We start from the raw sequence: 25,150 nt of genomic DNA on the forward strand, positions 1-25,150 counted from the left end.
TTCTCAGCTCTTATTGACATCTATGTGACATGTGAACTGACAGCACAGTGAAAACTACTTTGGTACTTTCCATATTGTCCCATAAACCCAAGCAAAACGAAGGAAAAAGTCATCTGGTAGGAACAGATCGAATTAAGAGGTTTTAGAGAATGGAACCTGGGACCAAATTCTGTCAGAGAAAATAGGTGGTAAAGAAGTTTAACTTCTTAGTTTAACTTCTACAGATAAAAAATCATCTCTATATCCATCATGATTGTCTTTTCCCATCATTTTAGGGAGAATCCTTCTCAGAAACAGAAAAGATAAGACAAAATATTCCACAACAACCTAATTGCAATAGGCACTTCATTACTACTGTTATTTAAATTTTAAGACAGACATCGTCTTGGATAGTAACAACCAGCGTGATACATTTCAACAGTGACACAGAGGGCTTCTGTGATCTCAGCATGTAACGAGACAAAAGCTGTATTTAAAACATTCAAAACGTTTTAAAAAGAAGATTACAAGTACTAAACACAACCACAATAAACTCTGCATGTAGGCTTGATGACAAAAATCAAACGCTGCCATTAGAACTACTTTATACAACGAAGATAAACCTCTTTAAATATACTTAAAATAAACAGAACTAAATAGAAATGCATCTGCTGAGAAACTTATTAATCTTAAATGTTTAAGTCAATCATTTTGAAGTAAACAATGATTTGCATATAATATTGCTTCAGTTCCATCCAGGTTTATTAGCCACTTTATTAAGTCTGAACTTGTTACAGACTTAAAACAGTAACCCAACTTATTACATATATTATATATAAAAAGAACCATATGTTCAGATTAATAGTAACTATTCAGATATTTAGGATAAAGACAAACCAAGTCAGAGGCAAACAAGTATGTGCAAGAAAAATTACTGGACTGATCATATAAAGAAGATGATATACTGAGGACTTCCACAAAAATGAAACAATGCTTTCTCCTACTTCCCAAAACATTTTATCCAACAAAACTATCATAAAGAAATTTCTATAAATGAATTTTGAAGAAACCACAAGTAAATATTTTCCCTAGATTTAATTAGTGCCTGCCTTGGGACATTTAAATGATCGGTTTCTTTTGCATTCTATACTAGACAGCTAACCAGTGAAATTGTTTACACGACTAGTTAGCTGATTTCAAGTATGTGTTTTTGTACCGAAAGCCTCTAGATTAAAATACACGTGTCCATGATCTTTAACAGAAATATAAATTAAAAATATTAACGTGGTTAAATTTTTAATACTATGGTTGCAGAAAGCATGTGCAGATTATACAACAGACTTAAGAGATGCAACAACATTTTCTTAAGCCATAAAGAAAACCTTAGTGAGAAATGTTTAGTATAGTGTGCTTCACACAGTATTCATTTTAGATTAAACAACAAAATACTTCCTAAAAAGTCAACTGACCGTTTCTGTATACAGTACTATTTAGAAAACAATGTATCTGTAAAGTAAATAACTTCTTTATCAGACAGCAAACTACACAGCGTATCAGACTTACAAGCGAAGTCTCCTTTTCAAATTAAGTTGTTGTTCTACACAGAGACATTGAACAAACTGTATTTGAGGCATAATCTGCACCACCACATTTCAATGATCCGATACAGTTAACATTCAAATCATAACAGACACATTTATTAATGTACTGCCTTTCCTTCTTCAGTTGTGGAAATACCTGCAATAAGACTGACCACTGCCTCCCAGCACAGCAAAGAGCACACAACAAAAACACACTGTTCCTTGTACCAGACAAACTAAATAAATCATGCCATAATTGACAGGTTCCACTCTTCTGTATGAGTATATGGCATAAGACATACACTACTTCAGTAAGTTCAACAGAAAAAAACTTCCAGTGTTTTTATTTGCCTATTCTCTGGACTACCCAGTCCTGCTGGCAGAGGGGGCAGCGATTATTCTGTTTCACCCACAAGGACATGCAGCAATTGTGGAAGGAATGATTGCATTCTCCCCAAACCACTGAAAGAGAAGAAAGAACACATTCCAGTCATGCTCAGATGTCTGATCAACACTTACAGCAAGGTCCAAACTATTATTCTCAGATGTTTAAAGACACTGCAAACTTACAAAACATTTGAAAAGACAAAATGCACCACCGCTGATTTATCCACAGAGATTGAATTAATACGGTCATTCTGATGATACTCCTCATCTCTACATCACAGATCTTTTCGTTTTTTTCCAAATGAAAAGAAATATATATATTCTCACCTTCTTCTATAAAATGTTTGACACAGCTCTGTGAATGTATAAAACATATGTCAATACTGACCAGGATTATATGGGTAAATTCTTCACTTTAACTTTCCCAAAACAGTACCAAAATATAGGCAATGCATACTGACTTACTATCATACAAGAGCATATTACCGAATTCTCATCTGAAATGCAGTGTTTACACTTAACTGCGTGACATCAAGGAAGCACATTTGACACAGTACGTAATGTCCAAATGGCTGTATCGGCATTTTCCGGCAAAATAAACCAGAATATGCACAGGCTACAATTTCTTCAACACAACAAAATTGTAAAATATTGCCCATCTACTCATGAGTATTAGTAATTTGTTTTTTTTTTTTTTCCCTTATTAGCTCACATTTTCCTTATTGAAATATAAGCGTACCAATCAAAGGAGTGTTGTAAGATGATGCTTTTTTTTCCTATTTTAAACAGGACACTTACCAAGCAACTAAGGTATCTGAAACAGGCAATTCCTGTTCTGGTTAGAATAATAAATCAGAAATAACAGTGGATTAAGTTTGAAACAATACACTTCAAAGCAGAAAGAACAAGGGTGTGGAAAGATTTACCACTCGCTTAACAGTTGACTTAAAGTTTTAAAGCAAACACTATGAGACAATTTTCACTATATCTGATTTAAATATATCAGAATTAAGTTACGATTTGTTTTTGCATGTATTGACAAGCAGTTTAAAGAACGCTTATGATTATACAGCGTTGTAGCAAACTCCAGTGATCGCACTTTTCCCAATGAAAACTGAACAGGCAAGCAATTATCTCCACTATGCCTGAATCAAGACTGGGAAAAATACTGCTTTCTAACCCAGTCAGAAACTTGTTTCAGAATACAGGGTTTTATTGGTATTGCTATTATACCTTCTGGCACACATCCTAGTAGAAAGAAAAGGAGCCATTTCCTAGCCTACTGCAAAGGCGTACATTATCATCTGAATTATGTTCAGGATGAGAACAACTTAAACATCACAGCTGCGTGTACGTTGACAGAAGCACTGCAAATTTGAAAGTGTTATGTACTACAGCATGTCTGAAGTTAATACTAATTTTATTAGTGCTCAAAAATAAGCCAAGTATTACTAATGTAAAAAGATGAGACACACTGTAACAAAACACTCGTTTACTTTTGAGCATTAATAAAACTAGTATTCCCTTCAAACTTCAAAATGCACCCTATTGAGAGAAACTTAAATTGAAAAACAAGCGAATGAAATCACTACATACCAACACAATCTTCTTGTTTGTTTTCAGCTTGACATCTAAGACAGGCATCTAAAAGTAAACAAGAAAAAGATTGAATCTGATGCTCAGGATTCCATCTAAAAGGTTGACAGAAGAAAACTTAAACGTTAAAACCAGTTTACAAAGGTAAAAATCTCAAGTTTTGATGTTTGCTTCAGCCCTTTAACATTGAACACCCCCCCCCTCAAATTTCAGTCAGGGTACTTGATGATGAAACATCTATCTGAAGAGATCAGAAGGACTATAAACTGTTCAAGTGTTGTTTATTTTCCATTGCTTTGTATTTTCATAACTTCTGCTGAAAAAAGCCTCCATTTTGTAGATATAACAACCAGCAGATCTGTGCCAAGGCACTCAGGCATATTAAGAGCTGAGCAAGCATGCAGCCAAACCCTAATTACAGGACTTCGTTTTTCAGATGTCAGCATCTCCATTTAAGGAGATCATTCACAATTTTGACTTTTTTTAGCCCCTACACCTCTCACCACAACCCCCACCTCCTGTTGCCATCTTTTTGTACAGTAGCTTTCCTTAATAGGTACCTGCATATCATTTTCAGAAGAGTCACACATACACATGCAAGCGTATTTATAAACACTAGTCAATTTGATAATATAATTCAAGAGATAAACATGGAAAAATATCTAATTTAAAATGTTTATCTACTTTATATGCTCCCGTGGCTGCAGGACTAGGTGACAGACTCTGGAGATACAGAAGTGACAACCTGCAGGCTTAGTACCATGCCACACATACAGCAGAAGAATGCCTTTGTGTAAGGCAGTCTACGCCAGTGTAAAGGAGAAACATCTATGTGCACATACCATGCACAATAAAGCGTTCAACTGTTATGGCAGCACACATGGTGGAAACATCTCCTCCAAAGAAAAACTAGTAACTTAGGCAAAAGTGTCCCACAGGTTGGACTTGGCCTGCAGGTCACCAGTTGGATCGTATTTTCCTATTAGACAAAAACATAACATGCTACAGGAATTTTGAGCATTTCTGCCAGATATTGACATAAGTTCTATTTCAGATTCACCTGCCCTCATTTTCTCAGGTGACAGAGAACAAAGAGCACAGATACTCTGAAGTAGTTGCCCTTTCCCCCCGACAAGGCAGCAAATCAAGCTTTCTAATGTCTGTTCCTGTAACTTGCATTTCCGTAGCACTAGGGGCCAAGCTGCAGGGAAGACTCAGACAAACTGCTTCAGCGGTGCATGGGAACAAAGCGACCTGGAGTCACCTCAATGGGCAGTAAGCTGGGGTGGAGTTGCAGCCACTATAAAAGCAGTTTTCCTATCCCAACCCTAGATTTGCAGTTTCAGAGTAGGCCAGAAATCACAGCAACCATGCTGATGTCAGCTGTCCACACTCCTGCATCACAACCCTCAGGGTGTCTGTGAAAGTGAAGCAAATCTAGAGTCACTACTGTTGCAATCTTGGCCCTCCCAGATAAAACCTGCAGTTTTGTTTCTTTCCTTGTGCTTCTGTGACCACCGAAGCCCACATTGGTTCAAGGAGTTAAATCAGCAGAAAATTAGGCCAGCTAACAGTCTACTGCCTTCCAAAATCAAACAGACTGACTTCAAACATGCAGAGCCTGCTTAAGTCTGGCACTGCCTCCAAGCTGAGGTTACTGCAAATGCAGTGGCTCTACAGGAGCCAGACCAAGTCTGGCAGGGTCAACACAAAATTGCTAAACTGAAGTCAGTAATGATCAAGTCTCACATTGTGACAATCTGGTTTGTTCTAAAAAAAAAAAAAATGGTTACCAGATTTTTTCCCTTAGTTTCAGATTAAAAGGACCGCCTTGGTGTAATTAAGAAAAAATACAGATCAATTTTTCAGCTTTTATCAAATATCTGGGTAAAGGTTTTTTTTTATTATTTTTTTTCCTAGTACCATGTAACAGGGTAGAACAGGAAAGTAAGTTCTTAAAATTAAGTTTTGCTTATAACAGACTAAGCCACTTTTGCTTTCAGTGTGGTCTCTGTTCACCACATAAACAAAGACATAAAGCATCTGAAGCATCTGCAAATTGTGTTTACACAAAAGGTCACAGAATGGTTTGGGTTGGAAGGGACCTCAAAGCCCACCCATTCCAACCCCCGCCAAGGGCAGGGACACCTCCCACCAGCCCAGGCTGCCCAAATCCCATCCAGCCTGACCTTGGGCACTGCCAGGGATGGGGCATCCACAGCTGCTCTGGGCAGCCTGGGCCAGGGCCTCACCACCCTCAGAGTAAAGAATTTCTTCCTAATGCCTAATCTAGATCTATCCTTTTTCAGTTTAAAGCTGTTACTCCTTGTCCTACCACTTCCTAATAGAGAGTCCCTCCCCAGCTTTCCTGATGGCCCCCTTTAGGCACTGGCAGGCTGCTGTAAGGTCTCCCCGCAGCCTTCTCTTCTCCAGGCTGCACAACCCCAACTCCCTCTGCCCGCCTGCATAGCAGAGGGGCTGCAGCCTCTGAGCATCCTTGCAGCCCTCCCCTGGACTCACTCCAACAGCTCCATGTCCTTGTGCTGGGGCCCAGAGCTAGGTGCAGGGCTCCGGGGGGGATGTCACGAGAGAGAGGGACAATCCCGTCCCCTGCCCTGCTGCCCGCACTGCTTTTGGTGCAGCCCAGGGTACGGGCAGCTTGCTGGGCTGCAAGCGCACGTTGCCAGCTCGTGTTGAGCTTCTCGTCAACCACCACCCCCAGGTCCTTCTCCTCAGTCTGCTCTTGATCCATACTCTGCCCAGCCTGGATTTGTGCTTGGGACTGCCCAAGGTGCAGGACCTTGTGGTTGGCCTTGCTGAACTTCACGTGGTCAATCCCCCACCACTTCATCCTGGGCTGCATCTTTTTTCCTCCAGTACACCTTTGTGCCTTTTCTGTTCCTCAGAACATTTGCAGTAAAAACATCTACGAGCATTGTGTGTTTTGCCTCCTTTCTGTGACACCAAAACCAGTCTAGATTTGCAGTGTTATATTCCCTGGACCTAGAAAAGCAACATGCCATGGAGACAGCCATTGGTCGCTTGTCCTACCAGACTCCAACATGACCAACTGAAAGGCTCGAAGACAGTTACGTCTCAGGTGACAGCATGATAGCAACAATTAGATATAGATATACTGCAGAAGAAAAATTTAAGGGATTTAAAAAGATCCATGGTGTTATATTTGCAAAACATGTCAGAAGTGACTAACGTTGGTCAACGATGAGGCTGCTTTTAAAGAGATCTCAAAACAGGGAAACTACCCCCTTACTTTTCCAGCAGACTTTTCAGTACATTGATGAATGTTAAGTTGCAGCAGCAATCAGGGTGCTCGGTTAGGGGCGTTATAGATTGGGTTAAGACCTGGAGAAGCCTATTTCTACACACGCCCGCAGCACCGCTTCCTCACAAACGGCCCAGGCAGCGGGGCCGCAGCTCTCGCGTTCAGCCCGGCGGTAACTCCGCTTGCCGGGGGCCGAGCAACAACAGCTCCCGCAGGGCAGCGCCGGCGAGAGGCCAGGGGCGGCCGCCTGCCCGGAGCCCAGCCCACCGCTCCCCGACGCCAGGGCCTGAGGGAACGACGAGGGCCCGCGCTCCGAGCCCCGGCCCCGCCGGGAAGTCGGCCCGGCCCCCGGCGTCCTTCCCCCCCGGGCGGCGACGGCCATGGTGGGCCTGGGCCTGCCGCTTACCCATGACCTGCACCCGGCAAATGGCGCAGGTGTCGCACTCCACGTCCCAGCTCCACATGGCCACGGCGTTCCACTTCTTCAGCGAGAACATCTTGTCGGGTCCGCCCGCCTTGGAGCCTGAGGAGCCCGGGTGCGAGAGGGGGGCGCCCGGCTCGTCCCCGTCCTCCACGTCGGCCATGGCGGAGGGGCGGGGACGCGACGGCGCCGGTCGAGCGGCAGAGCGGGGCTGCGGCGCCACCTGCCGGCCCCGGCCCCGGCCCCAGCCCCGGGCTTGTTGCTCCGAGGAGGCCCCAGGAGGCAGAAAACAGCCCTCAGTGCAAGGGGGAAGCTGTCTCGCAGCCGTGTTTCCAGGAGGTGGAAGGCACCCAAGGCTACCGCCACAGCGCTTATAGCCATAGGGTGACTGGGGAGGAAGGAGCTGACTAGAACAGGGAGCCCACAACACCTAAAACGTGCCTGAAACTGCCAAATACGCTCCAGAGATTAAAGCAATTTTTCTATTATCTCTGAAATCTCAGTCTTATTATGCAACACTAACCCTTCATCGAAGGGATATGATGCGAGCTACTTCCTAACATCAGAGCAGGACACACTGAACTTAACAGCTTGAATGTGTGAGGGGACATAAAACCAGCAGAAAATAAATGAGTTGTGAGAAACTAAAAAGCCAAAAGGAAATTTTAAAATGGCCGTTTACATTTAAAAATGGCGTACTCCATACATACTTATACATCTGTATATAAAATACTTACATACACAATTCATAAACATCTTAAAAATTGGACTTTCAAAGTGTAGATAAGAACAAAGCTAAACAACAGACTATTTTATAAGATAATAGGAACTTAGATTCCTCTTCTAACTTTAACATTTGGTTAAAGGTTATGTCCATGCTGGTTTTGGTGGTTGGGCATTGGTTTGCAGAACCAAATTACTCCAGACAATTGCACTTATGTTGCTGGTTAGGGTGAGATCTTAAACGTAACCACTACTGGAAAAGCACCAACATTAGTAGTTATCGCCACTATTCTGTACCAGCAATGGTCGAGTTCTCGATCTACATCAGATTGTGCTGCTAAACTTTAAGAACTAGGCTAGATTACTGCTTACTAACTTGAGAAATTGTTTCTCTCCACCACTTAAAAAAAAATATGTGCCCAGCAGAAATGTTGCTGAGTTGGAGGTTTCAAAACACTTTTTGTTTTTGCCAATTTTCCTTCAATAACCATGGCTGCTGATTGTCACAGCTAGGGTATATATGATTATACAGGAACAGCAATAAGGATGTATAAGAATATGGTATACAGTACAGAGTCAAAAATGGCTTTAAAGGAAGGGAAGGGCAAAGATTGCATTTCTTAATACACTTTTACCACTCAAGCTATCATTCCATCAAGAACTGTATTTTTCCAATTATCGGTTATCTTTGTTATTCAGCTCTTACATGGTAAGAGAAATACTTTAATATGTACAAAATTAACCTAAATTTTAAAATTGAGAAAAGACAATTTAAGATAACCTGGATGTCATGATCGATAATCAAACCCAGATTTTCCATATTTTGAGGAACTACTGAGACCTTATTTATAGAACTCTTAATTAAAATCAGAATGGTTCCTACCTTCAGTTATGCTGAATATAATCAATGATAAAACTCACACTGGTATGATGTTCTAAATACAAACTTCTTTTCTGCTTTTCTGGTATAGCAGACAACAACAGAGTTCAAATCCCTGAGAAGGAAAGCAGCTATTAGTTGTTTTGTGGACCATGCATCACTCTTGGAATGTAATTACTGGTAGTGTAGAAAAGGTGTATGTGGTACATCCATCCAGCTTTGTGCATGCTGCAGAGTAATAAGAAGTGAATAGAAATAAAAACTTTTAATATGCACTCTAGAATTCATCTGTTCCCTAACGACAGGAAACATTACAAATGTAGCGCATGGGAGAGTGGCACAAAATACAGCTCTTTCAGCTAATTTTCCCTGTGTACTTTTCCACCATTTTTATATGCAAATAAAAACCAATTATTTCAGATGGGGTAGAGGAAGACTGTATTTGCTTATGTCTAATGTATCTATTTATCTAAATATAGGAAATTGAACTAAGTTCCTTTTAGTTCATCAAGCGATTGTTCAGTTATAGCTGCTAAGCCAACTGCATGTTATAGACTAGGGAAACAACTTGCTTAGCAACTATGACGGGTTGCACATAATAGTAGGTATAAAAATTTGGAATATTGTTTTCTATTATGCAGTTTATAACTAATTAAATTTCTGCAATAATTTTACAGTAAGGATACATTGAGGATTTATTCGATTCTGCTTGTCTCCATGTCGAAGAACACTCATTGAAAGCTCCAAGTGTTTAACACCTGATTTCAAAACAGAAGACTTCCACAATTACCATAATAGTTTTCCTGTCATACTCTTCAACTCATTTCAAGTGAATATACACATTTATTTTCACCTTGCAAGAACATTTTCTATGCATCTTTCTAAAAACACTAATTATTGCAGATTGCTTTGGAACAATGTTCAATGCCTTCTATGGCTTTTGAGAATGAAGAGTCTAGAAATATGAACTGACTTTTGTTCTTTTTTCTTTCCTTGAACAATGTTTGAGATTTTTGTCCCCCTCCCCTTGTAGTTTGCTTACTCTGAAACATAGAATCCAAGGTTATTTTTACTAATAACAAACCTGTTATGGAAATGTCAGTTTTATGATAATGCAAAGAACAGTTATGTAAGTATGTGTGTATCTTGGCCAACTAGTTCAAATGCTGAACTGTATTTTTACACTTACTGTTTGCTCTGTCAATAGACTAACATGTATCAGAACAGTTAAGAACTGTGTCAAATCAATTTATCTGCCAAAGAAAAGAATTTAAGCATAGTTCTGTGCCAAAACTGTTTCTTAAACTCTGAATTGGCTATGCTTCTCTGCCATTTTTATCAGTAGGAAATATGCTGAACAGTGCCATTAATGGCCAGTACTAATTACACTGCTTTGGTTATAGCCAATACCTCAGTAAGGGCAGACAGTGGAGCTGCGATCAAGGAAGACAACACAGGTAATAGCATGTGTCAGCCCATCTGCTATCACCTGCTACAAAACCACCTGTAGGTATTCTTAAGGTTTTACTGAAGCTGCCTGAAGCAGTTGCCAAAAATGGAAAACAGACTTCACTACTAGTATGTACAGTTCTTGTGACAGAAATGCATGAAGTAGGCATCCAGATAAAAAACACAAAACAAATTGGGGAAACTCCACATTCATGGAATAGGTTGCCTATCACTTCTACAGTGCAAGAATCTCACTAGACAAGAGGCTGAAGAAATACACTATTCCTACGTAGAGTAGCAAGAATCTATTTTTCTTTACTCCATTTGCCATTCTTGCTATATGGCAACATACCCATGAGATTTCACATGATTTTTACAGAAGTCCAGGTAGGAGTTTAGAGACAGAGAACTATCAGGAGTTCCAGATTCTTAAATGGACTGTGTTGCTCATATTCATGAATCAGACCAGTACACCTTATACTATAGGAGGGAAATCCTTAAAGAAGTTTTATAAAAGAAGTAAATGACTTCTGGGTGGGAACCTCTCTGCTTTAATGGGAAAGCCTAGTCTTATAAAAGACAAAACAGCTCCCAGCTTTGCTGAACTGCTTCTTAATTAGGTCTAAACCCTTGAATTGTCTCAATTTTTCATACAACACCCAAGCTCATCCATGACTTCTGAAGAAGAGTCTCAAAACCAATAGCACAAAGGCCCCAGAAGACTATCAAATTCTACACTAGAATTTGATTTGTTGTTTTACTCTCTAGTAAAGCTCGGTCATTACTTATTCCCTCCATTGCCTCGTATCCTGTTAACTTTTAAATAATTAACTGTAAAGACAATATTATGCATATTTTAACTGAGGTTAGCTGTTTGAGAATCAAACCGCATTCTGAACTGAAAACCAAGTTACCTTGTTTTGCTGTTATGAGGGGGAATAGGAATACCCTCTCCTGACATCTATTTTGAAATATAGATACCTCCTATAAATTTGTGTGAGGTAGCACAGTTTGTTTTAAATCTCCCACAACACCTTAGATTAATATTAATTAATATCTTTAACCTCCTACAGGTATGTAGAACCTGCCCAGTATGAGGATAGACCCCATTAACCACAGTTAGCATATCCTGCACTGCACAGGGTGGGCAGTGGCATCAGCAAGGGAAGCCTCATGGAAACTCGCCTTATGGAAAGTCCCTTTACTTACATGTCTAAATTACAGGCAGGTACTGCACAGGCAAAGTTTATCCCTCTCCTTATCCACACTTGCCGACATTATGTCCTGTGTGCCATAAACCTTACAGATTTATTGATTTTGATCCAATATTCTACTTCTACTATTCTACTATTCTACTTCTGCATTAGACTTTGACCAAGATAGTGTCAGAATATAAGTATACACAAAGTATACTCATAAAAATAGGTAAATGTGACAGAATAGTGACAGCAAAGACTTGACAGAAATCTGAATCAAATACTCAGAAGGAAGCTAGGTGAATTATGTAGGTTACAAATATCAGTGTTTTATATTCAAAAAGTTAGAATTTTACTGTTCCTACAGCAGTACATATATTTTTCCATTTGTACAGCCAGGTGTCTTCAATTCTCATATATCCAGGACTAGGATTATTTCTTTTTCAATTTAAGATACTTGTAAAAACAATCAAGTAATCTGTAACATTTGGTCTGACTGCCTTCTACAATAGGGTAAATCAGCAAGATAAGGAGAAAAGGTAGGAGAAAGAAATACATAGAACTAAATACAACTTGTGAGATAAATAAGCTATTGCGTCATCATATGGGGAAAATACTTGTGCACACCCTCTCAGCTTTTACTGTCCCCCTTTGAGGTGTCAGTTCATCACTGACAATAATTAAAATGACCAAATATTTGAGAAAGCATTGTGCCTGCATCTACCCTTCTTTTGTAAAGTACTTCAAAGGTCTACGGATAAAAGGTGCAACATAATCATCAGGTCTGAGTATTAGTGTAGATGACTACTGATTCTACAGCCTGCAGCCTGCTTGCTGCCACCTGATGAAGGCTGGTTTCTCTGTCACCTAGCAGCAATGTCACAGGGTCCCGGAGAAGCTGCAGGCAGTGTTAAGCACGTGGAGCTCCCACCCCTAAGCCTCTTAGCCGGCTACTGAGGTAACCCTTCAGTAGGTGCAGTGTCTGCACACTGATCGGCTCCATCAGCGTGAGCCTGCCTCGCTTTGAAGCCTTCTATTGTTAAAGCTCTGCTCCCTGACACACTGGAGCTTATCACTGAAACACCAGTCTGGAGGAAAGCAGGGGAATATCTTGCCTTTTTTTTTTTTTTTTTTTTTTTTGAGAAACCAAAGCCAAAATCTTCTGCACTGCTATCTCAGAGAGACCAGGTAAGAAATTTTTACCTTTAAAGATTGAATTTAAGTCACACAGTAAATTTGAGTTGTTCTATGATTCTCTTTTTCACTGCATAAGAATTGCCAAAAATAGAAGATGAAAGAGGGGAACAAAAACTACAACACTTTAAAACAGACTAAATGGACTGATTGAAAAAGCATATAATTAATGTTTCTATAAAACATTATATATATTTTCAGTGAAATTTAACAAGACTATATATACAACTGCTACAACATTTGGAATATTAATTATACTAAAATAACTGACTTCAAATAGTTAAAAAGCTCAGTCATTACAATTTAATGGATCATATCTAGTAAGATTACAAAGATGTCTACATATATGGATTGTGTTATTTTCCTTAAATATCTATTCGTGTAAAGGATATTTAAAAAGCAGTTCAGCAAGGTTGTCTAAAAATTGAAACGAAAATTTCTTAGAGCTTCTGCATTTCCTGAACACAAAAGATAGTGCAGCCACTGTATCTTGTTAAACCTTATTCTATTCTGATACTGTGGAACAACTGATTCTCAAGTTCCAGTCTTTGATGCAGGTACATCAAGTGACTTCTTAAACTTAGATTTTTTAACTAAGTAATGTAGGCAAATTACAGGTTACAGTCCCAGTTCTTATAGCTCTGCACTCAAACTCCTCAATTGTATTTATTTATTCTTATCAGCTGCCCTATATTGCTGAATCTCAGTAATGGACATTATTCCAGCAGCAGTCTCATCAGGACTGAACATAATAACTGATATGGCCTCCTTACAGCTATTAAATGATGTCTGTTTTATTTAATCTGAATAAATCATAAAAACCTTAGCTAAATATGCTTTTGGAACTACTCATAAGAACCTTACATAAATAGCAAGCACTTCTCTATTCTGCTATAGGTTGCTCTTATTCTTTACTGGGAGCTTTTGCTTATTGGCATGATTTTTATTTCATATGCATTCTCTTTAAAAAAAAATGTTGAATGAGTTCCTATTGTGAATAAATGCTGCAATCTTTGTATTTTAAATTACATATAAATAAGCACAAATTAATTTTAAATACTTTGTTTTCCATGTGTTATTGATTCTAGCTACTATATACGGCCCATAGCTGTATCTTCTATATGAAGATAAATATATAGGGGAGCATTTACAGATCATCATAGAGACTATAGATATTTTCTTGCTGTAGTTACCTGCACGCATCATGGGGGAGTTTGTTTAGGAATTCCTAGAACTGAGAGAGAAATTAGGATGCTAATTTTCAAGGAATCCAGAGTCTTAAGAAGAACCTTCTAGCTACGGAGGCCTTGTGAATCTACGATTGCTAGCCCAACCCAGAACCTCAAAATATGATCAGCACAGCAGCTGCGGATCTGAAGATGGAATGCCCTTTTCAAGTCATGGTTTAGAAAAAAACTCAGCATAATGGTTAGATAAGGCATCATGTTAACCATGAAAAGAATAGATTGCTCTGCTATAATCATCACAGAATCCTTACAAATTTTTGGAGTGTCCATCGAAAAATTCCTCCTGTATTTTCAACTTCATCTTTAGCTTTCTCTGCTTCCTGAGTCTCTGCAAATGAACGTAGTAATCATTCAGACTGTGCCTTAATATAACTTACTTCAAAATTAATCAAAATTAATTCCAAAATGGCTCAAATGTTTGCACTGTAACTCCTAATAAGAGTTTCCATACCAACAATAAAGGAAAACAGGTCAGCTCTCTGTACATGAAGACAAAACACCAACACAGCAAAACATGCTTATAGAAAGTTACCTTACAACAGTGCCCATAAGCATAGGAAGGACAGCACATGACAAAAAAACAGAAACAAAAAACACCCCCCCACATACACACCTACACAGATTACATATGAAAAAATGAGAAAAATAAAAACTACTTTTTTCCATATGCATATTTTTTTCATATCCATATTTAAAATAGCTCTGACATTATATAGCTAGTACAGGTACACTGGACATGTAATAAAAGACCACTCAATAAGAAAATTTAGTCATGTAACACCAGGGCTAGATATCCTTTAATACAGACTAGTCACAGCAAACATTTTAAAAACCGTCAGATTCCTATACACACTGTTATGCTAAATAATTCTCTCCCAACCATCAACATCAACTTAAATTAGAACACAACAGTGCTGTGGATGACCATGCACAATCCCTTAGATTATTGCATTTTTTTTTTTTTTTGTCAAATAGATTTGCCTTGTTAAAATCAACTCCTGTATGCAAACCTCTATTCATCCAGTCTTCAAATAAATATTTTAAAAATCCAGGCCTCACAGTAAACATGCAGCATATCTCAAGTTTGTTGTAATTTATTTATGAGTTATTCTCAAGCAATATTACAAAACATTTTAATGTCTTGATAAGAAAATAAAATTTAAATAAAAATACATTCAACAATACATCATAATACAAATTAAAACTAATGATAATTTACAATCCAAACAGAACTAATTATTGAATGTCTTCTAGACTAATCAAAATGAAGGCAACTTTTACCATTAATCATCCTACTTGTACCTAATTAAATTCTAGAACACCTACTTTATTTTGAAACATTATAAAATGAGAAATTAAATCCTAATAGTCACAAATATTCAATGGCCTTTGTTTTTTTCTGCTAGATATTCCAGTATCATCAAAGCAAAAAGTGCATTTTTAAAAAAAATTCTTAGAATACAATTTAGTTTTCCATAAATTGGACTTTGAAAACAACAGAAAATGGCTCTGACGAACAAACACTTTGCCACAATGTCAATTGATATACAAGCACAAACTAACTTTGACAGTTGACAGCATTCAGCTTTATTTTATGGCAGCTTTTTAATGGCAATTTGCACAAATCCAATTTACCTTGGCAAAACACATTTCTTGGCATATGATTTCAAGCCCCCTTTTAACTGTTGGCAAACAAAAGTCCCTTAGAATACATTAAATGTGTACAAGAAGGAAAGACAAAAACCAATTGAGATTGCTGAATGATTGTGACATTGCAGACAACAGTACTGAATCCCAGACATTCTAAAGTAGTTTGTCTGGTTTTAAAATCAATAGTTCTTCTAACAATACTTACATTCATTCGTTCAAAAATTTCAATCCTGTCTTGCCAACTTGCTTCTATCACAGAAAGCCTCCCTACAACAGTATTACAATTGTATAGTAATTTGAACATCTTACAGTTTTCAAGCATTATGGATTTCTATTCTATTTGTAAGTTACATTCCTAATTAATTTGGCCAAATCATGGTTGTAAAAAACACACTAACAAAACAATAACAGAAGACCCCACAGCAAATGCTCTGAAAATAAAAGTACCACATATAGTTATTATTAAAAATAACATTCCAAGGAGTACCATTGTATTTAATACTGATGAAGCGAAGTTGCCACCTTTGCTTCTTCCTGGCTATATACATAGAAGTTCTTTCAGCACAAACCTAACTTCCCAGACAAAGTGAGCAAAAATTAATTTTACTAAAGTCGAGAATGACAGTTTATAAACTGTGTTAAGTGGCAAATAAGAATCCATATAACTAAAGATATAAAAATATTCACTGAAGCGTTGTTTAAAGACAAAACAATGTTGATCATTCAACTGATCATAAAAAGCAGATACTACAAAGTATCTAAAAATAATCTGGGATAGTCCAGATATCTAAAGTGCTTTGAGTGATTATAATATAGATTATTTATTAGATTTGTAGTCAAATGGTGAGTTGGACCTAACTAGTTTTATCAAAAAATAAAATAAAATCATATATGGAATGATGTAAATTGATCAGTACTCAACCACAATCTGTTCACATTTGAGTTCTTCTATCTGTAAGCAAATATTATTTCAAAAAGAACATTGCTACCCTGCATTTTTTTTTTCAGATTAAGAAAAAAATCCATACCTTAAAAAAACGTACCCTAAAGAAAATAGATAGTGGTCTCATGTCACTCCATATATTACTCACCCCCAATGTAAACAAGAGGCACAACGTAAGTTCCCTGATTTCTTCTTATTTAGTACTTAAAAAAAAAACCACAACTAACACTGGTAACTGCTGTCCAGATTATTTGCGACATACTGCATGATGTTCTAACTTCAGCTGTAGTTAAAAATCAAGTCCTGACAACACTTAATATAAGAAAAAAAGTCAAACGAATTGAGTGTGAAGCTTCAGGTCTTTACCATGTCATTGTATCTTGGGATTTCTATTTCAAGATCGTTATCAGCAGGGCAGGCACTCATGGTAAACTCATACAATTTTGCAATACATGTATTCAGAGATGCAATACAACCAACAGATGCCATGTTGATTTTGTTCCATTAAAAAGCTTATTTGTTTAGAAAGTTCTTTCCAATAAAACAGCAATGGCAAAACAACATTTAGTTCTATTCACATCTGTTACTTCAAGAACCTGGAACTTCAAGTTCTTCAGCAAAATGAGAATCAACTCTAAGACAAGGTTTCCAAGTAGCTAGCTTTCTATTAAATATTAAATAGATTGTCAACACAACTAGCATTTATGTTCATTTTTAAATACTTTGTAAAGATGCATGTTATGAAATACAAAATGAAATAAAACAAAAAAAACAACACCCCCAAGAACATTTCCAGTTTCGTTTTCATCCAAGTGTGCCACAGTTTGTTTTGGTTAGGAAACCTTTCCAACAATTGGATTTTCTCTGGAAGAAATAAAATATTACATGTAAGTATTTTTAATGGTTAACATTTGCTTTCTAATTCTCATCATATAGTTTTTATCTATTAAATGAAGCATTTTCCCCCCATAATTCCTAGCACAATTTCTGGAATGTCATGATTTGTGGAAAAATCTCATTTACTTTCATGTGAAAATTCTAAATCGAATGCCAATTTCTCTGAACAACTTGAGTCAAATATTAAACTAAGGAAACCACACTGTGGTTATAGAATTCTTTTTTATGGTGATTCAAGCATTACTGATGCAAAGAAAAAAAATAGAGAACTTGACTAGTGTTGTTTTATGAACAACAGCTAGGATCAAGGAGAACTGAAAGAATCACCTCTGGAGCAACAACAAATGCTAAAGATTTTTTCTTCCCCAATTTCACAAAAAAATAGTATTTATCATTGAATATGACAAGTGCATTAAAAACAGTAAGTATGCATGAAAGATATGGGTGCGGTATAATTTTTACAGTTATATAAAATTTGATAGCTTAACTCTTTTTTAACTGAAATTTAATAAAAATATGTAACATTTTTAAAAAGAAGGTAGGCAGACAGTTAGGGATAATCACAGAATATCCCGAGTTGGAAGGGACCCACAAAGGTCATGGAGTCCAACTCTTGGGTCTGCACAGGACCTCTCAACAACTAGACCATGTGGCTGAGAGTATTGTCCAAACTTCTTGAACTCCAGCAGGCCGGGTGCCATGACCACTTCCCCGAGGAGCCCGTTCCACTGCCATCTGAAGTGCACAAGAAAATTCACTTGCAAGAAAGTGACACACTCATTGCTAATGGGATCTTAAAACAAACGCAGAGGAATCCCATGCCATAGAAACTTTTCCTATCATCTTAACAACAGGTGAAGAGCTGCACTATTACAAATACAGCAAATGATGTACCATATTTTCTCCATGTTTTTGGGTTGTCTAAATATAACTTCAGCTTAACTACCTCAACAAACTTGACCTCGTTTTGTGATTTTTAAATTTTTACTTATTGATACACTTCTGTATGTAAAAGTTTCTTAAGATACTTACTCACTACCATATTTAGCACTAGATGATCTCTTCTTTCGGTATTTTTCATGTGATTCATTCAGCTTTTCTACTACATCTATTATCTGTTTGAGTGTATGAAAAGTTGCTACAGAGTCTTCAATTGTGAAGTTAGAATAGTCATCTGGTTCTTTCCGTGGACCTTGATAGACAGCTATGCTTCCGCAAGCCTCTACAAAAATTACCAAAATATCCCAATTAGAATTTTGATTATTAATAAACAGATCTATTTATAATATAAACAGGGACTCTGAAATTCTGAAAACTAATGTTACTCTAGCTTATACATAGAGCAGATTGAGACAAAAGCAGAAAACAGCATCAACTAGATTTATTTACAGTTCTGTGACTTATTCTCCACTCATCTGGCATCTTGAGAATCCACGCTCCCTCCTGTTCACATTAACAGGAAATCAATGCCTTCTTGTAACTCAGCTATGTTACATACGATTCATTCCATAATCAGGAAAAGGAGAACAAAGATAGAAGAGCAACTGCCTATACTTACCGTCTCTTTCTTTAGACTATTTAAAAGATTTCCTATATGCAAATTTAATTAAAATAATGCGCTCATCTGATATCTACTGTTCAGAAATGACTGAACAATGTCTGATACTAGAGTACTAAGGACTCAAAAATATATTGTGTCTCCAGTCTCTGTTATTTTCAGGTAAATTGTTAACAAATATAATGGATGTTAGCGGCCTAAAGAATTAGAGTTGAATAATATCAGCATAATTCTTCTGAATTACTATTTCAGCACCTTCCAACTTCTGAAGTTTAGACATGTTGATAGTGAAGAGTGAGTAAATTCTTTCTGTCTCTCTGTCTCCATCAATCTCAATTTGAGTATCAGCTGGAACATCTCTAAAATGTAAAAAAAAAAAAAAAAAAAAGAGATGAGTACTCTAAGTCTGAAAGCAAGCAAAAGCTGATTCCATTTCAATATACTTAGCTTTTTAATTATGTCTATCACTCACAGACAACTTCACAATTGCTACACAAAATGCAGCATTCACTGCAAGTTTTACAGTAACATGAGTATACAGTTTTGAGGGCATATCAAAAAAGGCTTTTTTTCAATAGAATTTATTATTCAATATGTCAAGAGAAAAATAATTTTGAAATTTCAAAGATTAACTTTTATTAAACAACAACTAAACACTGTTTTTAAAAATCTGCCACACTTGAAAGGTAGCCAGAACAGAAGAACAAGATACATTTTTAAAGCACAACAAAAAGACAAAAACAACCTAAAGTTGGTTAGTAATGGAATCTTTAAAGCTGTTGAGAAACCTAATATATGAATTAATCAAGTAACATGGAAAAACATATTACATATTTTTCAGAAAGTTCTCTTGTAGAATTTGTACTGCATTTTAGAGGACAGGCTGTAATCTTTAGTCTATAATTTATGCAACCTATCCAGTTAAAGATAATTTATTCAAAAATAATTATAGCATTTGTTTTTAGAAATCAGCAACTTGAGAAAAGAAGTTATGCATTTTTCTTGACATACCTACACAATACAAATGATTTGTAAGAATCTGCATCTGAGATTATTTCGCTGATATTCCTAGTACACTGCTTTAAAATAAGTGAGGTTAAATGAAAGTGTGATTTTATAAAACAAGAGAACGCCATTAGGGAAAGTGATAGACTTTCAGGCTAAGTCCTCAGCAGCAAGGTATTTTAATTACTTCATATGGATAACTTAGGTGTGTCCTATGCCTGCATTCCACTTGGCATCTGAAAAAACACGAGAATTCCTATGCCTGTTCTTATTTGCACTAGGAGCAACAGCCCTCAAGAAAGAACTGTCACCAGCTGAAGGTTTGCCACAGAGTAAGTAGCTACCACTGATGTCTTCCTCCAACAACCTCTGTACCCACTGTCCACTTTAGGAGCTTAAAGGACAGACAGTTAAGATGCCAATTTCCAAGGTGCTTTGGACTGTCAGTGTTACAATATAGACCACAGGAAACAACTTCGAACAGTCAATTATTGATAGTTCAGAACACAGCAAGAGAAAGAAAGGAACTGGCAATAAACAAACAAGTATACCGTAACTGTTTCATATACCAAGTTCTCATTCACAGAAGAAATACCACAACATGGCATAAAAAAAGAACTTAAATGTTATGGTTTCTCCCAGACCACCATACACTACGCACTGCCAGAACTATTCACTACCAATACTCGTCTATACTACCAACATGGTACTAGCATAAAAGATAACTATCAACAGAAGACTCATTAGCTACAAAATACCTCGTTCTGCATAGAAAGAAATTAACCATTCAGTATTTCTGATCTACATACTCTATTGGCTACCTTTAACATTTCATATGGTGGCTGATGAAGCAATAGATTTACTAAAGCCCAGTACTCCAGGCACTACTAAGAAATGTTTTTAGTAACTTCCTAAAGCAGACAGCAAAAGCCTTGCCTTCAGATTCTCAAGTTGTACAGTGAATCATACATGATTTATCCTACAAAACATACGCAGTTTCATTTTACCAACTTACGCAGTGCAACGAGCACAGCCCACTGTGTTTTCTATTGTAGCCTTGCAGCAAAGCCAGCTCCCATTCAAAAAAGCAGAAGGATGGTAAAAACTAAGCCTCTTCTGGTTGCATCTCGTTACCCGGCAGAGAGCTTCTATCCACTCACTAGCTTCTACACAGTTATTTGCTTGGATATACAGTGGCTTTTCTCCATGTAGTACTTGAAACATCTGTAGAAGGAATGCAACAATATTCTGCCCAGTAAAAAAATCTAGTTATTGAGCAACTTTGAATATGTCAATATAAAGTTCAAGTCTCACACAATTTAAACCCATATTAAGACTAGAAGTGAGGCAAGGGAGGCAGAAAAAAGGACTTTTCACCTCTCATTTTCCTTCATGACCCTAAAAAAAAAAACCCACCACACAAAACCAGCTTCCCGTGTTCCACTTGTACCACCTCATCCAAAAAAAGTCTTAAAAGAATAAAAATATTCTGCTCATTCTTCAAATGTGATGTCAGATTTCATGTTTTTTTTTTTTTTTTTTTTTTTTTAATCTTGAGAGTAACAAAAGTTTCCCAGAGGTTTCTGCTTTAGTCATCCTCAGCCTAAGTAACTACATGTTTATCACTGCCTCTGAATTTCAGATTCAAATATTGACAGAAATACTGATGTGTTACAAGTCCAGAACAAGGCTGTAAGGACAACTGTCTTAACTGTTGAAGGTATTGTAGACGTTCTCATTAACAGGAAAAAATACAAGCCTGGTAATATTACATTTTATTACATAAGAACATAATACAATTCATACTACTACTACCACCTTATATTAAAGTGCTTTGTAATAAGGTCTCAATAGTTTTAACTGTCATTCTAAAGATTTGGGAAGGGGGGCACAAGTCATAAAATCAGAAAAATTGGTGCAAAGATCAAAATGTCCAGGCTGTTTCATGTTCAGAGTACTAGGAAATACTGAATACAGCTTCCCTCCTCCCCCTGATTCAAAGATTTTTTAATGAAACATTTAAGAGTAAATTAAGCTAATTACAAACTGTTATCTGAAAAACATATTAAAAATTATAAATAAACTATCTTTTGACTCACATTTTTCTTGTTGAAGGAGCTCTCATCAAGCTTCTCCACTGCAAGGATGTTTTTGATTGGAATCGTGAAGATTGGTTCTTTATCTGTAAAATTTTGTAAACAGATAACGAGAGTGAAACAAATTACAGTACTATAAATATTACAGCCTCAGTGCACTTGCAATACTAAGTTCTCAAAATGTGCATTTATATTTTTGAGGTACATAAATCAGACTATAATGATGAGAATGGGAAGACTCAGTCTCAGCAAGTAAGATTAGGGAATGTACATTCTCTGATGCACCTGGCTTAAGTTAATATGCCACATTAAAGTGGCAAACTGAAGAAACTCAGTAGTTAGGCGGGCTAACGAACAATAATATGACATACAGTATATGACAATAAACAATGCTATTTATTCTGTTGATTTCATTTTTTAACAAAGGTCATTGTTAAAAATTAAAAAAAAAAAAAAAGCTTGGCATGTTTTCTTCTTGCCAAACACCAAATCTATGCCTAACCTCGCATTTTATCATTATCACCAGAGAAGAGATTGGCCAGCAAAAAGGCCATTGTATAGAATCAAGACTATATTACATGAAATGCCAAAATGCTTCCTTTTATCCAAATGCAGGTTACATGCACATACATGTACCACCACACAAAGATTAAAAAAGATTTTTTTGTAAATATATATATTTTTTTAATAAATTGCAGGAAGCATGAACGTGAATAAATCAGCTATTAGGGCAATGCAGGCATCTAATACCTTCTTGTTACTCAATATTGATAATCCTTTGTTATCATGTGTGACATATGAGTGGTATTAATGAACATGATACATCTTTGATAATTTTGCAACTGGCCAAAGGCAGAAATCAAAAATCTCACCTTTTTGACTTTTTAAGCTGTTAACTTCCATTTCTAAGTAAATACAGACTGCAGCACATGGACTACCTTCAGGATGTTTTGTATCGGCATATTTAATAGACAGCAAAAAGCAAACACACTGTGAAAAACTTGACTATACATATTCTTGTATTTTAGAGTGCCATGAAAAAAATCTTATTAAAAAAAAATTTTTTAAAGCTCACTTATTTGCAAGGCAAATTTTAAAATGCACATATAGATAAGTCTGTATCTTACCCTACAGTGGACTACTTTAAAAACTGAGTATACTAACCAGCAGCTATGAAGTTATATGCAGATCAGAACCAATACATCATTAAATTTCATTAAACAGATATGATTAAGAAGCATCTGATGAAACAGAATTTTGCTGAAAACACCAATTCATCCAATGCCAGTGTCATCAAAACCAGACATTTTGTGACGTACCCTTCAATTACCTTCCAACAAGCAGGCAGCAGTTTTCCTGAGAAATGTCTCTCTCTACATGCCAGCTCAGTATTTAGGTTTCCAGTATCAACAGCTAACTCCAACATAACAAGCATCAGCATTTAGTATATTCCTCAGTGCAGGCATGAGCAGAACCAAATGCATTCTCTGGTTTGCTGCACTGAACTGAAAATTCCCAGGACCCTGGCTGCAACTAAGGCTCTCAAGAGCTACCAGCATTCCCAGGCTAGAAGGCCTCAAGCTAAGAAATAAGGAGACTCACTACCACAGTACGGACCTTAGAAGGTCTGAGATCTTGGATCTCTGACAGCCAGTTATTTTGGTCTTCAAGTCTAAACTGTATACAGTAAGTTCAGTAAATTGTGCTGCAGAAGCTTTCTGCAAGATGAGTGTGACTGCAATTCAGATCTTGAGCACTTGGTAAACAGAGCAAAAGGCAACTAAAATATATCATTATGAGCTTTAGGAAAAACAAATAAAATTTTTAAAAAGCCAAAACTAGATACAAACACCTAGAAAATATTGAAAAATTAACAGGCATAAAATATACATAATTTACCTTGCTGTTTGTGGTAGGTGAATTCTCTACTTGTTAGACAGAACCACCGCTTCTTGAAATTCTTTTTACCAATCCGAGTCCTTCCCTGAGCTCTTTTGTACATTTCTCTGTAACAACAGAATCCAATGAAAATGACACTTTAGTCTCCCAGAGAGGTTTCAAAAAACATCTGAGAACACATTGTTTCCACATGATGAGTAATATAACCTACTTCATTGTAAATTAAAACTCTTCTATTTATTCAAAATAAGCCCTCAAGATTGCCTCCAAGTATGGTGATCATGGACACGGTTCCATTAACAAGTTAGGAGTGTGAAAAACAGTGAATTTGGGGTAGGTACTTGCTTATTCAGATCAAGAACTCAAGAACACGTGAATGTAGTTGGTCTTATCTGGATCAAGAACTGAACAAAAAGGAAATGATGATGAACACAATTCAACAGAAGTAGACACAAATTGTATTCAGTAGAGTTTAAAAGCATGCTCACTGGCAACCACTGTTTTGAGCAACAGCCACCAGTTTCTCATACAGATTAGCTTCCAAATTGCTGTAATTTAGCGTTAATCTGCAACTGTCTCCTTCATTTCTATTTAATATCTTAATAAGATGCATTAACTGCTTGTTTTAAAATCAGATGCTTGTTTCATAGAAAAGGCTTTACTATGCTTCTTGGGTGAATACAAATCGTTTTTCCCTATAAATTTTGTTTTAAATTAATTTATCAGATTTCTTCATGAACACCAGAAAACGGCAGTTTCTTCATTTCTTAGATGTAGCAATTTTAATTTAACAATTTTAATAAAAGTATTCCATCATTTACTGTAAAGTATTCCAATTATAGTGTAGGGCTTTTTTGCCTACTATTAAGAAATAGCGTTTAGCTGGGTAGGCTTAAAAAGTATGTAAAGTAATTCTATACTAAATAAATTTTATGTTATAATAGTTTTTTACAATTCTGAATAAACCATCAACAAAGCACACACTGAATTGTAACAGAAATGCAGACACACTTTTAGAAGATTTTAAACTTTTAATCCTCCCCCAAGTGTTTAAAAGATGACTACAAAAGTTAGCAGAATTAGTTTCCACCAACACCTGTAAACTAACAAACAACTACCACAACTAACAGATATTGTAATTACTAGTTAGGTCAAACATTTTAGTAA

The 25,150-nt window shown here is 36.7% G+C and overlaps 2 protein-coding genes across 4 annotated transcripts in view; both read right to left on the reverse strand.

The window, feature by feature from the left end:
• Positions 1–331: 331 nt before the first annotated feature.
• RNF7 (ring finger protein 7) lies at positions 332–7,694 on the reverse strand. 2 transcript variants are annotated; one of them, XM_040567142.1, is made up of 3 exons: positions 7,232–7,481; positions 3,543–3,590; positions 332–2,021 (listed from the first exon to the last, which is right to left on the reverse strand). In XM_040567142.1, exons 1-3 carry the CDS (start codon positions 7,407–7,409, stop codon positions 1,903–1,905), a joined length of 345 nt encoding a protein of 114 aa, XP_040423076.1. In that variant the 5' UTR covers positions 7,410–7,481; the 3' UTR covers positions 332–1,902. The 2 variants fall into 2 exon arrangements, with proteins under 2 accessions (XP_040423076.1, XP_040423077.1); XM_040567143.1 differs by having other exon boundaries at positions 1,965–2,021; positions 7,239–7,694.
• Positions 7,695–16,868: 9,174 nt separating this feature from the next.
• RASA2 (RAS p21 protein activator 2) overlaps positions 16,869–25,150 on the reverse strand; it is a 48,767-nt gene continuing 40,485 nt past the window's right edge. For both annotated transcript variants that reach the window (XM_040566972.1, XM_040566973.1), the window contains exons 19-24: positions 23,984–24,090; positions 22,088–22,170; positions 21,004–21,212; positions 19,239–19,342; positions 18,458–18,647; positions 16,869–17,392 (exon numbers count right to left, since the gene is read on the reverse strand). In XM_040566972.1, coding sequence (XP_040422906.1) covers positions 17,362–17,392; positions 18,458–18,647; positions 19,239–19,342; positions 21,004–21,212; positions 22,088–22,170; positions 23,984–24,090 — 724 coding nt within the window. In that variant the 3' untranslated portion in view covers positions 16,869–17,361. The remainder of the gene's footprint in view (positions 17,393–18,457; positions 18,648–19,238; positions 19,343–21,003; positions 21,213–22,087; positions 22,171–23,983; positions 24,091–25,150) is intronic.

Source organism: Cygnus olor, chromosome 9, assembly GCF_009769625.2.
Source record: "Cygnus olor isolate bCygOlo1 chromosome 9, bCygOlo1.pri.v2, whole genome shotgun sequence".
Lineage (NCBI taxonomy): Eukaryota > Metazoa > Chordata > Aves > Anseriformes > Anatidae > Cygnus > Cygnus olor.

Bases quoted from the DNA above. Each gene is read 5' to 3' on its own strand.
- RNF7 (XM_040567142.1), bottom strand. From the start codon at position 7,409: ATGGCCGACGTGGAGGACGGGGACGAGCCGGGCGCCCCCCTCTCGCAC. The intron at 3,591-7,231 runs GTAAGCGGCAGG...GTTTACTTTTAG, and splicing joins TTGCCGGGTGCAGGTCATGG to ATGCCTGTCTTAGATGTCAA. The intron at 2,022-3,542 runs GTATGTAGTGAT...CTTCTCTTTCAG, and splicing joins CAAACAAGAAGATTGTGTTG to TGGTTTGGGGAGAATGCAAT.